The sequence below is a fragment of the Hyperolius riggenbachi genome, chromosome 3, assembly GCF_040937935.1.
Source record: "Hyperolius riggenbachi isolate aHypRig1 chromosome 3, aHypRig1.pri, whole genome shotgun sequence".
Classification (NCBI taxonomy): Eukaryota; Metazoa; Chordata; class Amphibia; order Anura; family Hyperoliidae; genus Hyperolius; species Hyperolius riggenbachi.
Genome location: NC_090648.1, coordinates 68,785,046 through 68,798,306, shown reverse-complemented (window position 1 = coordinate 68,798,306; position 13,261 = coordinate 68,785,046). Strand labels below are relative to the sequence as shown.

Here is a 13,261-nt window from a genome sequence, read left to right as displayed (position 1 = left end):
CGGGAACGTCCCTTCAGCCAGTCGGGCCAGTCTACGCAGGAGAAGTGCGCCCTCTACGTATCTTTTCAGCGCCTGCTGGAGAGATACCCAAACAGCGCACTTCACTTACGTCAGACTGGCTCCTACTGACGGAAGTGCGGGGACCCGGTACCGGAGCTGCGGGAAGACCGAGGGCGGCGGCATGGGAGTGATCAGAGCGGATGGGGCTGGAGGAAGCCCCAGGTATGTATAAAACATTTCCTTTATAAGAGCTCTGGTACACTTTAAGGTGGCCACTAGAGATACAATTTGACGAACAATCATTTACAAACGATTCTTAGTATGAACGATCGGAAATTTTTGTTTCAATTTCATGAATCTGATCGGAATGGTCGGCAGATTTTTGTCCACTAGTGGTCCCAAACGATCATTTCCGATCGTTCATATGAAGAATCGTTCAGCATATTGTATAGTTAGCGGTCACCATAAGGCAAGGATCACGCTTATCATATTTCAACCGCAGCTAATGAAAGTCAATGGTTAATTTGCATGCGATGTGTGAATTTATGCTGCAAGATGTACGTTTATTCCGCGCATGTGCAAAACACAAAAGCACGCTTACCAATTTTAGAAGAAGTGCGATTCTCCATTGACCTTCATTAGATGTGCGGCGAACACGTTTTAGCACATTCGCACAAGACCTACCGGTAGCAGGTTATCCCAGATCTCGCCATTAGCGTGACCCGCAGTACACAAGTATTGCAAGCGTTGCTGTGGTAATTCCATAACCATAGCAACGCTTGCATTACTCGAGTATCGAGGGTCGTGCTAATAACATTACTCGCGGTAACCCGCTGACGGTAGTAACGGTAATCATGCTATGCGCTGTCTGCACACATCAATATTGCCGCAGCTTCATGGGTCAGCCCCTTGGAGAGGAGATGATTATGATTGATGATGATGATCATGAGACAAGAGAGAAAGACAATGGCCGCAATTCACTAAGCATTACCACATTCAGAAAACAGATGATTTTACCGATCACCTTACCAAATGCCAATTCACTAAACCTATTACTGAAAGGTAAAATTACCGACTAGTAAATTACCAACTTGGGCCTTGAATACCACAAGAAATACACAAAGATTAAGGCCTCTTTCACACTAAGACGTTGCGTTAGATGAGACGTTAAGGTCGCATAACGTGCCCCTAACACAACGCATGTTAGCTTTGAAGTTGGACGTTATATAGAGCCGCGTTATGAGTCTCAATGCGTACGTAATGCGTACTTTTCGACGCATAGATTGGAACGAAACCGGCACATGCGTCAAATTTAAAAAAAATACAGTACTGAGCATGTGCAAACATTCAAACGCAGCCACATACGAGTATTACACACAGCGCACTGCACTTTCATTGAACGTGCAGCGTTATACTCCCAACGCAACGTAGGCGCTGTGAACAGCCCATTGATTATTCATTACTGTGAGTTATTCGGCGTTACAGGCTGCTCTAACGTGCGCCTGTAACGTCCTAATGTGAAAGCAGCCTAAAGCATTCAGTAAATCAAGTAAAAGTGTTCGGTATTTATCTCCAGCTTTGGCCAGCCGGTAACTCACAATCTCCATATGGTAACATTGACAAATGTAGCAGACATCCAATAGGGAAAGCCACACAGCTCTGCTCCTCAACCTCATCTGATCCGCTACTCTGGAGGGCGGGACTTCAGAACAGCACAGCAGGAGGAGGAAACATTTAAAAAGGCTTTTCTGTATCCCTTTAGATGTGCTTATACTTATACTGGTATACAGAAGAGCTCCCTCTAGTGGCTGCAGCACATCTAAAAAGATGCCGGGGTTGCACTGGACAGAAAAAAAACCCCAACTCATGCACACCACTTGTGTAAAGACTTACAGCTTCCTGTCTGACCTGCTCCACAGCTGGTGAGACTTACCGAGCAGGGCTTGGTGAATTGAAGCATGTTTTTCGGTATATTACCAGACTTCTACTGCACGCGGGAAATCTTAGTGAATTTGGAAAAAAGTGTAAAATACCAAATTTTACTGACCTAAATTATTTTACTGAACTGCCCTTAGTGAATTGAGGCCTAAGTAGTAAAAATGAATGAAAAGGGACAAGAAAGAGAGTGAGGGAGAAAGAATGAAAGGAAGAGGGAAAGAGGAGTGTGAGGAAGAGACCAAAAGAATGAAAGTTTGTAGAGGAAGAAGAAATGCACATGAGAGAGTGAGAAAGAGACCGAGGGAGAGCATGTGAGAAAGAGACTCACACGCAAGAAACTAAGAGAGTGAGAAAGAGCCAGAGGGAGAGCATGCGAGGAAGAGACTCACACGCAAGAAACTAAGAGAGTGAGAAAGAGCCAGAGGGAGAGCATGCGAGGAAGAGAGAGACTCACACACAAGAAGCTCAGAGAGATAGAGAGTCTGGAAGAGAATGTGAGAAGAGAGAAGTGAAGAAAGATGAAGAAAGAGAATAAGGGGGAGAGAGAAAATATATACATGGGAGTGAGGAACACAGAAGAAGACAACAAGCAAAATAGACAACAAGAGTAACTAAAGGCTAGTACACACTAGCAATTTTGATTGACCAATGATTGCTCAATTTTACCACCTCCATGCAGTATGACCATTTACCTATATAATCTGCATAGAATTGAAAATCTGTTTGGCCCTCATACTACATGGAGGTGGTAAAATTGAGCAATCATTGGTCAATCAAAATTGCTAGTGTGTACTAGCCTTAAGGGTGCATGAAAATGTGAGGAAGAAAGAAACAGAATATGAGAAGTGAGGAAGACAGAGAAGGGTAGGGAAGAGAGAGAGAATGCAGGAAAGAAACCCATAAAATAAGAGAACACTGGGAAAAGGAAAGAGAGAGAGATTAAATTTAAGGGAGCGAGGGAGAGAGAGAGAATTATAGAAAGAGAGAGGATGAGAAGAATAGAGATGATAAGAGAGAGGATTAGCGAAAGAGAGGAAATGAGTAGAAGACATAGAATGATAGGAAGGGAGAGAATTAGATGAAGAAAGGAAATGAGAAGAAGACAGATCAACAAGACTGAAAGAAGATAGAAAAACAGAGGAGGAAAATAGACTAACAAGGGAAGAAGAAAAAAATTGAAGCAGCCATAAAAGATTTGGAGGATGAAAAGATAAAGGGAACCAAAGAGATAAGCAGGAAGATAATAGAATAGAGAGGAGAGGGAAGCAGGAAGAGACTGCAGGAGAATGGAATAGGGGAGAGAAGGAAGCAGGACGAGACTGCAGAAGAATGGAACAGAGGAGAGAAGGAAGCAGGAAGAGACTGCAGTAGAATGGAACAGAGGAGAGAAGGAAGCAGGAAGAGACTGCAGCAGAATGGAATAGAGGAGAGAAGGAAGCAGGACGAGACTGCAGAAGAATGGAACAGAGGAGAGAAGGAAGCAGGAAGAGACTGCAGAAGAATGGAACAGAGGAGAGAAGGAAGCAGGAAGAGACTGCAGAAGAATGGAACAGAGGAGAGAAGGAAGCAGGAAGAGACTGCAGAAGAATGGAACAGAGGAGAGAAGGAAGCAGGAAGAGACTGCAGAAGAATGGAACAGAGGAGAGATGGGAGCAGGAAAAGACTGCAGAAGAATGGAACAGAGGAGAGAAGGAAGCAGGAAGAGACTGCAGAATAATGGAACAGAGGAGAGAAGGAAGCAGGAAGAGACTGCAGAAGAATGGAACAGAGGAGAGATGGGAGAAGGAAAAGACTGCAGAAGAATGGAACAGAGGCAAGAAGGAAGCAGGAAGAGACTACAGAAGAATGGAACAGAGGAGAGAAGGGAGCAGGAAAAGACTGCAGAAGAATGGAACAGAGGAGAGAAGGAAGCAGGAAGAGACTGCAAAAGAATGGAACAGAGGAGAGAAGGAAGCAGGAAGAGACTGCAGAAGAATGGAACAGAGGAGAGAAGGAAGCAGGAAGAGACTGCAGAAGAATGGAACAGAGGAGAGATGGGAGCAGGAAAAGACTGCAGAAGAATGGAACAGAGGAGAGATGGGAGCAGGAAAAGACTGCAGAAGAATGGAACAGAGGGGAGAAAGAAGGCAGAAGTGAGAGTAAAATAGGCCGAGGGATAATTAGAGAGAGGAAAAGAATGCTGGAAAGAGTTCTGAGGAGAAGAGACACAAAAACAGAATCCTAGAAGTGATTGATGACAAAAGAGTGACGGAGAAATACTGCAGAAGGGGAATTATAGACTGTCAGATTAGTCCTTGCAGCTGATGAACAGAGGAGACAGCACTAGAGGAAAGAGTCTGCCATTTACCAAGCCACAGAGCAACAGGTAGCAGCTGCAGTCTACAGCAAGGCTTTACAGCACAGTGCGCACAGTATGAAAAGCCACCTCAAGCATGACAATTTCTCTGACTCACTGTATTAATTCCTGAGATAGGAGAACCAGGAAAATATCTCGACAAAATGATAATTATGATAAATAACATTTACACCATTTCTGCAGAACCAGCTCGGTAAGCCAGAAGATTATTCTGCTCCTCTGGCGCCCTCTTTCTGTAAAGTGGTGGAATGACAACTTCTCTAAGTGGAATGCAATATTAGAGAGGAAATGGCCAATGAATCTCGCTGTAGATATAAATAACTGGCCCAGGAAGGAGGTCTCTGCCTTAGGTTTTAAAATTAGCCAGCTCACTGTTAAAAAAAAACCCTGAATGCTTCCCAGAAAAGCTTTGATAACCTGAGGTTCTGGCTGCAGCCCCCACTTCCACTTTGATGTGTATGATCGTCTCAGCGTGAGCTGTGATACCGTGTGCAGAACGGCAGTGCGCTGCGCAGACACGACATACACTTATCAATGTATAAAGCAAAATGTTATTGCTTCAACCTGCTTTATGGTCTTCTGAATACATACATGAAAAAGGCGCCTGGAAGGGTGCAGGGGATTGCTACCAGCAGAAAATTGCTCAATTAGGGATATTCTACTGCTGGATTCCAATATTTTACTATGGCTAAAACTAACCCTACTCTCACACAGAACCTTCCCTCTACCGATGCCTTACCCTACCCCTCCCCCCCCCCCCCCCCCCCCCCCATGGTGCCTAACACTTAGACTCCCCCAATGGCATTGCCTAACCCTAACCCCAACAGTGGTGCCTAACCCTAAGACCCTCTCTGGTGGCGGCTAAGCCCCGGATGGAAGAGCAATGATTTGCGGCAAAGAAAGTACATTTGGGCACTGCAGTGATTAGCAGCAAAGCAGGTACATTTTGACCCTGGAGGCACGCAATAGAACCGCAGGCGCTGAGGCATGCGGATATGTAAATTGCGGCATTGCATAGCAGCCATTTTAGGAGCTGCAATTTGCGACAAAAAAAGTACATTTTATCGTCTGGAGGCGCCCGATATCAGGCGCTGCTATGCGCTCAAATTTCCGTACTTTGCCACAAGTTGTGGCTTTTATAATAGGCGCATATGTCGGCGCCCTTTTTTCCTGATTCGCTTCCAAACACCGAAGGCATTATTTTAACCTGTAACCAGATGAACAATGTCTAAAAGGAGGCCTACTGAGTGGCATAGGAAGATAGGGTTGCAGAGGCTGCAGCTACAACATGGGCCGCCCCTGGTCCAGAGAGCCCCATGGAGGCATACATTTAAAAGGGGGCGCTTGTTCAATTCCAGGCATGACTCTGTCATGCTTGGCGAAATAAAGGATTCTGATTCTGATTGTTAAAATGAGCATAAGGTTCCACAGGTTCCCATCATCCAGCTGTGGTCTCGAGGAGGACATGGGAAGACTCAGCAGAATCCAGAGGCTTCCCTCTGATGAGGTAAGGATCTAACATTTCCCTTACGATTGCTGTAAAGGGAACCAAAACTGAGAAGGATATGGATTTTTCCTTTTAAAATAATACCAGTTGCCTGACTCTCCTGCCGATCCTGTGCCTCTAATACTTTTAGCCACAGCCCCTCAACAAGCATGCAGATCAGGTGCTCTGACTGAAGTCAGACTGGATTAGCTGCATGCTTGTTTCAGATGTGTGATTCAGTCACTAATGCAGCCAAAGAGATCCGCAGGACTGCCAGGCACCTGGTATTATCTAAAAGGAAACATCCATACCTCTCTCAGTTAAAGAGAGTCTGAAGCCAATTTAAAAACGGCTTTTTACCTTTTATTTGTTAGGCATGTTTGCCCCTGTTAAAAGGCTGCTATCCCGCGGCAGAACAAGAGTTTTTTACCCCCCGAATCCCCAGCGCGGATCGCCACCTCTCCCGCCCCTCTCAGTCTTCCTTCACTGAGAGGGGCGGGGGAGAGGCGGAGATACGTGCTGATTGACACGCATGGAGGCAGAGCTGTAGCCGAAAGCTTTGCCTCCCCGAGCAGCAAAAACCCCGACCAAGAAAGTCGTGGATATTGCACAGGGGATTTGGGGAATGAAAAAACCTTGTTGAGCCACGGGATAGCGGCGTTTTAACAGGGGCAAACATGCCTAGCATAAATAAAAGTTAAACAGCAGTTTTTTAAGTGGCTTCAGAGTCCCTTTAAGATTCCCTTTAATGTGACCTGTGTTGTGCCCAACCAGCACATATTTGCCACTAAACATGGTTGACAATTGTGAATTTCGGTTGCAGATCTATTCAGATCGGTTGCAGAGCTATGAAACTAAAGTGGCCTTTCAGCTGATCCCCACTTCTATATACTTTTCTGCCAAACAGAAGATGATAAACCCACTCAGTTTACTGCAGTGACCCATTCATTACATAGGAAAGCAGTATTGACATGTAGGTGTTGCACACTAATCACTGCTTGGCCCATGCAAACCAAGCGGCCACTTGAAGCCTCTCCCATAGCAGAGGCCTCCCATGCTGCCAGGGCCACCCTGTCTGTGACTTTTTCTGGTCGCTGCTGCCTCTTCATAACTCACACATAGACCTCGGATCAGCAGCAACATAAACAGCGGGGAGGACAACACAGTACAGTGACCACTGAGTACACTTCAGATGGGGAAGCGAGGTCATTGCTCATTTCCTGTATTTGGAGTGTGCTACTCAGTTACTCTGTGCTGCTCTCTCTTCAGGTCTCTGCTGATCTGCAGCTCTGTAGTGTTGGGGGATGGGGTGGCAGCAGGAAACTACATACCTCCACTGACACAAATGCCCTATTTTGGGGGGGGGGGCACCTTGGCAACCTATACTGGGTGGCTATCTATACTAGGGGGGGGCGCACTTTGGCTGCCTATACTGGGTGGCTATCTATACTAGGGGGGGGGGGGGGGCGCACTTTGGCTGCCTATACTGGGTGGCTATCTATACTAGGGGGGGGGGCGCCCTTTGGCTGCCTATACTGGGTGGCTATCTATACTGGGGGGGGCGCACTTTGGTTGCCTATACTGGGTGGCTATCTATACTGGGGGGGTGGGGGGGGCGCACTTTGGCTGCCTATACTGGGTGGCTATTGATACTAGGGGGCCACCTATACTGGGTGACTATCTATAACAGAGGGCCACCTTGGTTACCTATACTGGGTGGCTATCTATACTAGGGGGCTACCTATACTGGGTGACTATCTATAATAGAGGGCCACCTTGGTTACCTATACTAGGTGGCTATCTATACTGCGGCACTTTGGCTACCTATACTAGGTGGCTATCTATACTGCGGAGCTACCTATACTGGGTGGGAGGGGTGGACCTTTAGCTACCTACCTATACTAGGGGGCAACTTATTTTGGTGGAGATTAGGGTAGACACTAGCTATTATTATGGCAGAAGTGGCTTCTGATGGAGGAGGGGGGGGGGGGGGGCAATGGCCACAAAATATTTGCCACTTGGAGCCACAAAAACCCTAGCTGCACCCCTGCACTTCCTTTCACTGCTTTATCACTCTGCAGTACATGAAATGTACAGCAGTTTTCAAACAAAACTAGAACTCCCCTTTTAAAACTACAATCAGACACGCCACTTACATAATAAGTATTACGTTATAAAGTAACGCAATGAGAATCTGCAAAATGCCTCATCCGCCGCAACTGGATTTCAAAGCTACAGTGATTGATTAATTACTGCGGGTTACGGCACTCTGCTCTTCCCCTTATTAAATAAGCCTGCATTTGTGGCTTCCCCGCCGTTCCCATGTAATGACATCCAGGGCCGGGCCGAGGCATAGGCTGGAGAGGCTCCAGCCTCAGGGCGCAGTGTAGGAGGGGGCGCAGAATTCATTCAGTTGTCATTCCTAATTGTGTTTGAAGCAGAAAGAAATAAGAAAAGGGGATACATAGCAGTGACTGCAAGCCAGATAACTAGAGATTAAGGCGTTGGGGAGGTTGTGGGCCCTGTGGTGCTTCTTTGGCTAATAGCAATCAGTGTGTGACGGCTGGGGTGGGAGGAATGGAGGGGCGCACTTTGGTGTCTCAGCCTTGGGTGCTGGAGGACCTTGTCCCGGCTCTGATGACATCGGCAGAGCAAACTCAGCCTTACCTGATGCGGATTAGCCCCAGGCCAGGAGTTATAGGGATTTCAGCAATGGTCAAACAATTCCTGGTGTCAATCAAAGCAACAAAGAACACTGCAAAAGAATTAAGAATTACCATTATAAATCAGCCTTTGTCTTTCATTATTCTAAACTCTGGATTAGTTTAATGCTGTGATGTAATCATTAACAATAAATGTATTTTTATATACAACTCATACACTGTACATACCTGAATCTGCCTCCTGTAATCTCCTGCACAGGGAAGGGGGGGGGGAGGGACCAGCAAAGTGGTGTCAGTTTCCACCCTTAGCTCCCATACAGGGAGACAAAGTGGAGTGATGACTCACAAGTATGCTGCTGCTCCTCACAATGCAATCAGCTTGTTGCAGATTTGTCAGTGCAGCATAATGAAGATATATTAAAGCCCTTCTGGACGGGACAGTTTTGGCATCCTCCCTCCCAACTCCCTTAACAAACTTAACAGCCAGTCCCTCCTCCCAAAACCCTGCTTTATGCCCCATTCACGCTTGAGCGGGAATCGCGCAATTCCCGCTCAGCGCAAAACGCTAGCGGTTTTTAAAAACCGCTAGCCCATGTAAGCCTATGGCAGTGTTCTCACTGCCACCTTTGTGGTTAGCGTTAACCGCAAACGCATAACATGTAGCGTTTTGCCGGCGATTCGCGATTAGCATGCATAGCACCGCTAATTGCGATCGCTCCCAAAATGCTGCAGTGTCCAGTGATTTTTCCATGTTAATCGTGGAAAAATCACTCCCGCAAAAGGCTAGCGTTAATTGCCAGCGTTTTGCAGTTTTAGGTGTGAATGGGGCCTTATATTGGTTGGGACCTCTGAAAGTTTCAATGATGACATCATGCTGGGGGCTGGCCTCGATATATATAAAACCAGCACCGACAAATTTGGGCACAGCATGAACCCAATAAACGGCTTACTGGGGTACTGAACAAGTCCCGGCAGCGTAAGTTACTATTCCTCCTCCAGGCCGCCATGGATAGTGGAGAAAGACATACTGTAATTCGTCTGCCAGCTATTGCTGGAGGACTAATTACACTGTTTTGAAGCATTTTGGTCGCTGTCTTTCACCGGCGCCCAAATTAGCGTCTGAGCGCTGCTAAAGCCGTAATTCACATTACGGTCTATAGTGTGCCCAAACTTGTCAGCGCCAAATTGTTCTGCTTCGGCTGGCCTATCGTAGTGACATCTGGGAGTTGAAGTGATGCTCCCTTAAGATGCAATAACGAAACCGGTCGGGTGAGCAGCAGGTGGAAAAGGTGACAGTGCCTTGATATACTGCATTCCATTATTTATGATCTGGTCCCTATCATATAGGCCCGGTAGTGTCGTTTTGTTTTATGCATTTATGAACTGGCTTTTAAAGACAAATACATTTGCGAATATACTTAAAGCGGTGTACACTTAGTTTTATTGCTTCACTCCCATACATGCGCTCTATGGTGATGTCGGGAGGGATACAGTGAGGATGCCCGCTCATCACTGGAGGTCCCTTGACTCTTATTTGGACCATATCTGCACAGACCTTATAATCTGGGTCTTTTGGCTACTTGGTAAGCCTCCATTATCTTAGGGTGTTGGTGGTGGTCTTTAGATGTCTGATCAGCGCTGACGCATACATCATGCGATTGTGAGAAGTTTATCTGAGGACTTGAGCTTCTGGCAGCTTTTTGGCCATCGGTTTCTGTCGATTCTACTTATATACAGTAGAATCTCGTTATAGTAAACTCTGATATAGTTAACCTCTGGATATAGTAAACACAGTCCTCAGGTGCCAGAAAATGCACCCGCATAAATATACAATGTATGACCAATTCTGATAAATAAACTCCTGATGTAGTAAACTACTTTTCCTAATCCCTTGGAGTTAACTATAAAAGGGATTCTACTGTATTTGCAAATGCAAATTCATCTACTGTGTATTCTGGCATATAAGACTACTTTTTAACCCCTGAAAATCTTCTGAAAAGTCAAGGGTCGTCATACGCTGGGTGTCATTGATGCCAGATGACACGCCCTATCCTGTTCCCGCCTCTCTGATCTCGCTGCTCAGGACTGTAGTGAAGCGGTGCAGGCGTACATGTGTGAGATCTGAGATGCAGAGAAGGAGGTAACAAGGATACAAGGGCGGGCCAGAAGGATGAAAGAGGCGTGTTTTATGGGCACAGCGCAATCTATTCCTCCATACCGCTCTGATAAACAGGGAGACAAGGAGAGCTGACCAATCCACTTAGGGAGAGTTGACCAATCCAACCAGTCAATCCCCTGTATAGTGTTATATACTGGGTACCACATACAGTACAGCACCAATTGTTTTAATTTTTATTTGCTGTGCGTTGGAAGAGGGGTAGTCTTGTATGGCGAGTATAGCCCAAACTCTATATTTTAACTGGAAAAGTTGGCAGGTCGCCTTATATGGTAGAATATACGGTATTCATGTTCTTAATATACATTCATCCTATCTTTTAAATGATAGGACTGGGACTGACATTTCTGGGAAAGAGATGGTCTCTCAATGATAGTCATATGCAATGGTTTAGGCATTAACCCTCTGGGCGATACAATTATATCGCCCAGGAGGTGGCGCAGCACTATTATTTAAAAAAAAAAAATTTTTAAATCATGTAGCGAGCCCAGGGCTCGCTACATGATAGCCGCAGCACAGCGGCATCCCCCACCCACTCCAATCGCCTTCGGCGATCAGAGTAAGCAGGAAATCCCATTCAGAACGGGATTTCCTGCTGGGCTTCCCCGGTCGCCATGGCAACGGGACGGGATGATGTCACCGACGTCGTGACGTCAGAGGGAGTTCCGATCCACCCCTCAGCGCTGCCTGGCACTGATTGGCCAGGCTGCGCAAGGGGTCGGGGAGGGGGGGGGGCTGCGCAGCACGGCGGGTAGCGGCGGATCGGAAGTTACACGCTGCGTGTAACTTCCGATCCGCCGCTACCCGCCGTGCTGCGCAGCCCCCCCCCCCCTCCCCGACCCCTTGCGCAGCCTGGCCAAAGTGCTAGCTGCGTGTAACAAAAAAAAAATTATGCAAATCGGCCCACCTGAGAAATCCTTCTGCGCGATATACCCCAAGCTCAGCTCGGGATTATTGCTCAGGAGGTTAATCATGCTACTGGGTTCCCCTGTGTCTAAGACATTAATATGGTCTTTGGGCTTCCCCATCTGGCACCCTTAGGAGCTTTCCCCTTAGTTGATTAGCATCTGAAATTCTAATTAATAAACGTGTTTCCATCTATTCACGACGACTATCCGTGGGGTCTCAGACTTGGTGCTGGAGGATGTAAGATTCCTGCACTTCTATGCAAAGTGTATGGGTGGGTACAATAAGAGGTGGCTGTCATGGCGAGCACAGGAGGGGGACCATAGAAGAGATACAGAAGGAAGTTCACCTTCAGCCCCCCATCATGGCTGCAGAGGTCACTCTATGGAACCAGACATCATACCTCCCAACTTTTTGAGATAAGAAAGAGGGACATTTAAGCCACGCCCCTGCCAAACCCCTAGTAAAGCATACCATAAAGATTTCATAAGAAAATTATGTTGTTTGATAATTCAAACCACACTGATCCTTTCTATCCTGATTCATTTTTCTTCATATTAACTTTTGAAAATAAGAAATATATCAATATAAAGAGAATCTGTACTCTAAAATTCTTACAATAAAAAGCATTCAATTTTATTCCTTATGTTCTCCTGGGCCCCTCTGTGCTGTTTTTGCCTCTCCCTGCTGCAATCCTGGCTTGTAATTGCCAGTTTTATGCAGTGTTTACAAAACAAAAGACATAGCAAGTGATAGCTGAGACTAGCTCAGTGTGTGAGTCATACAGAGTGTGCAGGGGGCCTGGAGAGGGTGTGTATAGCTTCTATCCAATCACAAGTAGCACAGCACATTCCAGCCTGACTGCCTCAGCCCGACAGAGCCCATAGAGGAGAGAAGATTAGATCATATAACAGAGATAACACAGCCCCTGTGCAAATAGGAAAGGCTGCAGTTAGACAGAGCACATTAGAACAGGTACAGGAACTTATAGGATAGCAGAAATAAGGATGAAAATTGTGTTACAGAGTCTCTTTAAAGCATGGGGAAAAAAGTGTGGAGTAAAAAAAAAAAACCTTTTTGAAGAGAAAAATATATATATTTATATAAATCTGTTAATCAATCCTAAAAGAGGGACAAACGAGGAAGAAAGAGGGACAGAGGGATTGGGTTCCCAAAGAGGGACCGTCCCTCCAAAAGAGGGACAGTTGGGAGCTATGATACATCACTATGCCTCCTGTTTGTGGTAAGGGTTAGCAGACCCGTACTGTTTCATCATTACAAATTGTAAGCAGCACCTATGCTATGCATGTGCAAATAAACAGTTCTGCTGAAGTGACAGCCCAGTGCAGGTATTTACAGCTAGACTTGTAGTTGTAAAGCAGTAGAGCTCTGCTAACACTGCCCCATCTTCTGCGCTCAAAGCCAGAGAGATGTCATCGCTTCCTCTCACTTCACAGGCAGCTGCGCGCAGTTCATTAGCAGAGATGAGGACTGCTCCTCTGCTCACCTCTTCTGCTTATTGCGGGTAGGAAGCCGCGCTGACAACTTCTACAGTCACACAGCATTTGGGAAAGTAACGACCCCATGAGTGCGCTCTCTTCAAACACTGTCACTGGGAGACACCGGTTCTCACGTCGCACATTCCGAAGATGGAGATGTAAAAATAGTGACAGATGGTAATATAAATGTATTACTCACAGGCAGAGATTTTATTTCATGGACATCGATAGTCATCC

The 13,261-nt window shown here is 46.2% G+C and overlaps 1 protein-coding gene across 1 annotated transcript in view; it reads right to left on the bottom strand.

The window, feature by feature from the left end:
* Positions 1-13,261, bottom strand: part of QTRT1 (queuine tRNA-ribosyltransferase catalytic subunit 1) — a 64,928-nt gene that overhangs the window by 1,761 nt on the left and 49,906 nt on the right. The window contains exon 11 of the mRNA XM_068274352.1: positions 8,448-8,535. Coding sequence (XP_068130453.1) covers positions 8,448-8,535 — 88 coding nt within the window. The remainder of the gene's footprint in view (positions 1-8,447; positions 8,536-13,261) is intronic.